Here is a 3,670-nt window from a genome sequence, read left to right as displayed (position 1 = left end):
TCATCCTCAGAACAAAAAACGTTGAGAGCAAGCGTGCCTACCCAGTGTCTACAACGAAAAATTGTATGCCTGCTAGCTTCACGAGACACAGAAATATCACAAGCGACTGCAAACAGTTGCCTTGGCGTGGTATCACATACTTCAGTGAAGCTAGCAAAACAGTGAAGCTTCACGAGACACAGAAATATCACAAACGACTGCAAAGAGTTGTCTTGGCTTAGTATCACATATTTCAGAGTTCTTTATCTTTTGCTATTTGCTGTGGTAGTATTAATTTGAGCTTTGAGGGTAGACTAGTTGATTCAAGTCATGCTCCACTGATCAATTATGACCAGGAAAAATTGATAAGCCCGATCAATTGGTTAAACATGAATTGAACACCTTATAATCTTGTCCAATAGTAGCAATATCTCACAACTAGATTTAAGAAAACAAAATTGCAAAACGGCATTAATTCACCAAAGTGCCACAAAGAAAACAGTAAGGTTCGACAAAAATATTCCCGAATATCAATCTTCCTCCTCTGCTTCATTCTCAGCTATGTTGAAGTACCTCAATTCATAGACATTTCGGTCCTTGTTGGAAGCAATAACACGAAGCCAGTCTCGGACGTTGTGTTTCTTCAGATACTTTTTGGTCAAGTACTTCAGATATCTGAACCACAAAGGAAAAGACTAAATCAACTTGTTGTACAAAAATAAATGTGCTTATATAGTTGAGGGAGAAACTTTGATTTTAAGATTGATGTATTCATAATGTCGTAATATGCACTCCGTAACAATTCTGGGTATGGGTACAACGCAGATGAACAGTAGGATGATGCCAAGAGAATACTAATACTCTGTCGTATACTTTTTAAAGTGTTGGATCAAAGACTTAGACACAATCACCAGACTAGAACATGGGGGCTAAAGTGTCAGTGTTTTCTGCTAGACTTTAAAAGTTTAGTATTTCTACAATAATAAGACCATGTAAAGGCTAGGGTTCTCAAAAAGTGAGAACCACAACAATCATTTGTATTGATCTTAGTTACTTCTAGGAACACTGGAGAAGATTAAATTAATTAAACTAATGAAGTTAAAATCAAAACAACAGAGCTTTCGCCCTGAGATGGCTAATGCAGATTAATTTCCTATATCATCTAAAAAGGTATGACAATTATGAGCAGCACAAGTATCATCACCAAAGTGGAAAGTGATACTCCACAAAGATTTCACCTCAAAGGCAAAAGCTATAACTAAACCAAAATATAAATTAACCACAAAATACCAATGAAGTTAAAATCAAAACAACAGAGCTTTCGCCCTGAGAGGGCTAATGCAGATTAATTTCCGATATCATCTAAAAAGGTATGACAATTATGAGCAGCACAAGTATCATCACCAAAGTGGCAAGTGATACTCCACAAAGATTTCACCTCGAAGGAAAAACTATAACTAAACCAAAATATAAATTAACCACAAAATACCATTTGATATTACAAGTACAAACCAAAATGCACTGAATTACCTCTTAGAGAAGTTGTTGTCAGAGGAGACGGTCAGCTTGCTCTTGTCACGAGTCACAGTAACAGCGTCACCAAGGGCACCAGCCTTGCCTCCAACCTTGATCCTCTCCTGGAGAAACTTCTCGAGGGATGCAATATCCATGATCTTGTCTTCTACTGGCTTACCACAATCAATGGTAAAAGCCACTCCCTTCTTCTTCCCCTTGGGGCCTGCTGCAGCTCCTCGACTCATTGTCAATTATCTTCTGCAAACCACACCCAAATCAAACTCACATCTATAAACCACATATATTCCAACATCACGAAAAACCATCCTTGATGCAAGAACCAAAATTTAAATCCCATTATTGAAACACAATCATCATTAACTTTCATTCAGTTGAATTATACCTTCACAACCCTTAACACTTCTCACGATCTTATATACACAAGGCCAAGTTACTAAGCTACACCATTACACAAACATACCACTCTTCTACAATTCTAATTTCGATTACATCTGCAAACCCAATAACTATATTCCCCCAGTTGAAGACAGGCTAGTAAAGACCTGCAGATTTCTATATTGTGATTTCCAACTCAGGGTAAACACACCCAAACTAAAATTTCAACGACAAAAAACAAGTTAGGCTTGTAGTTTGCAATGGAATCTCAAATACAGTAGTTGAAGTAAAGCGCGACCCAGATAAGAGAAACTGTAATGGACCCAGAAACAGAATTCAAAAGATAATATCTGTAACGAGCAGACAGAGACGTACCGGAGAGCGAGAGGTGAAAGGGGTTCTGGGTGAAGAAGACTGAGAGGGAAGAGAAGAGGCGGCACCGTATGTGCTAATATAAAGAGGAAGAGGAGGTTAGGGTTTTAGGTTACTTGGCGAGGAGTAATCAGCTGCAAACATGTGTACGCTAATACTTTGTTTTCCCCCAAAGAGATCTGACGCGTGGCATGGTTGGCCACAAATAGTGTTTTTCCTTTTTCATTCAATATATAAGCCCTATAATATCTTCTTTTTTTTTCATTTCTACGCGGTTAAATCTCAATATCAAAATTGAGTTAGAATAGGACCCCAAAAAAAATTACCAAAAAAAAAAAAAAAATTCCTCTAAATACGTTGTTGAATTGGTTTTGTTTTGTCATTGAATTTGTTTCCAATTACATTTAGGGGTCATCATTTGGTATTTAGACCCTAAGCCCATTTTAAGCTCTACCGATCTTGTATTAAGGCAAGTCAGCCCTTGTATTAAGGCAAGTCAGTCAGGTCCTTTTTTAAATAGGTTAAGGTAAGGGCCATAGAAATGACATCTAGCCTGGTCCATTTAAGCCCATAAGAGCCAAGCTCGGCCTGACCTTTTAAGCTTGCCCAAATAAAATAAAATAAAATATTTTATATTTTTTCTATTTTCTAAATATTATCATCTTTTTTAATCCACATACAACTTGTCCCTTTATTATTTTGTGGGTTTTTGTCAATTTACCCCAATTCTAGGTATTTTTTTCCCACTTACCCCATTAAGTTTTTTTAATTCCCCCTTACCCAAAACACTTTAAGGATGTCTTCCCTAATACCCCATTAAGTTTTTTTTTAATTTTTTTTTTACTATTTTATCATCACCCCTTTGTTACATAGAGAGAGAGAGAGATTATGGGAGACTTTGCCGGAGTCCCGTCACCGACCAACAATCGCTAGATTTCGGTCACCGGTCGCCACTCACTAGACTTCTCTAAAAACCTCGTTGAAGGTTCTCAAAGAGGTCGCCAGAAAGGTTTATTGGCCCCCAATAAACCTCTATTGCCCCAATAGAAGGGCAATAGACGCCTATTGCCCCCCAATAGAACTTTCAGTTGCCGGAATAGGAACTAATCTCCCTGAATTTAGACAAATAAAACTTTGATTAAAGGAGGAAAAAAAAATTACATCAATTCAAAACGTCTATTGCCCTCTAATAGAACTTTCAGTCGCTGAAATGGAAACTAATCTCCCTAAATTTAGACAAATAAAACTTTGATCAAAGAAAAAAAAACGAGAAGATTACATCAATTCAAAACGTCATTTGCCACCCACTAGATGTCTATTGCCCCCCAATAAATGTCAATTGTCCCTTCCCTTCCCCACCCCCCCCCCCCCCCCCCCCCAAAAAAAAAAAAAAAAAAACTTAACAGAC

At 37.5% G+C, this 3,670-nt stretch overlaps 1 protein-coding gene across 1 annotated transcript; it reads right to left on the bottom strand.

The window, feature by feature from the left end:
• Positions 1-341: 341 nt before the first annotated feature.
• LOC112186055 (60S ribosomal protein L22-3) lies at positions 342-2,407 on the bottom strand. The gene is made up of 3 exons (XM_024324405.2): positions 2,266-2,407; positions 1,510-1,752; positions 342-654 (listed from the first exon to the last, which is right to left on the bottom strand). The coding sequence occupies exons 2-3, from the start codon at positions 1,737-1,739 to the stop codon at positions 510-512; spliced, it is 375 nt and encodes a 124-aa protein (XP_024180173.1). The 5' UTR covers positions 1,740-1,752; positions 2,266-2,407; the 3' UTR covers positions 342-509.
• Between the last annotated feature and the right edge of the window lie 1,263 nt (positions 2,408-3,670).

The sequence above is a fragment of the Rosa chinensis genome, chromosome 1, assembly GCF_002994745.2.
Source record: "Rosa chinensis cultivar Old Blush chromosome 1, RchiOBHm-V2, whole genome shotgun sequence".
In the NCBI taxonomy this organism is placed as follows: domain Eukaryota; kingdom Viridiplantae; phylum Streptophyta; class Magnoliopsida; order Rosales; family Rosaceae; genus Rosa; species Rosa chinensis.
The sequence above is the reverse complement of the archived record's forward strand: the minus strand, read 5'-3'. Positions and strand labels throughout refer to the sequence as shown.

What these genes read in the sequence shown, in the direction of transcription:
- LOC112186055 (XM_024324405.2), bottom strand. Translation starts at nt 1,739, where the DNA reads ATGAGTCGAGGAGCTGCAGCAGGCCCCAAGGGGAAGAAGAAGGGAGTG. An exon ending in GACAACAACTTCTCTAAGAG is followed by an intron (nt 655 to 1,509) that starts GTAATTCAGTGC and finishes TTTGTGGTTCAG; the next exon opens with ATATCTGAAGTACTTGACCA.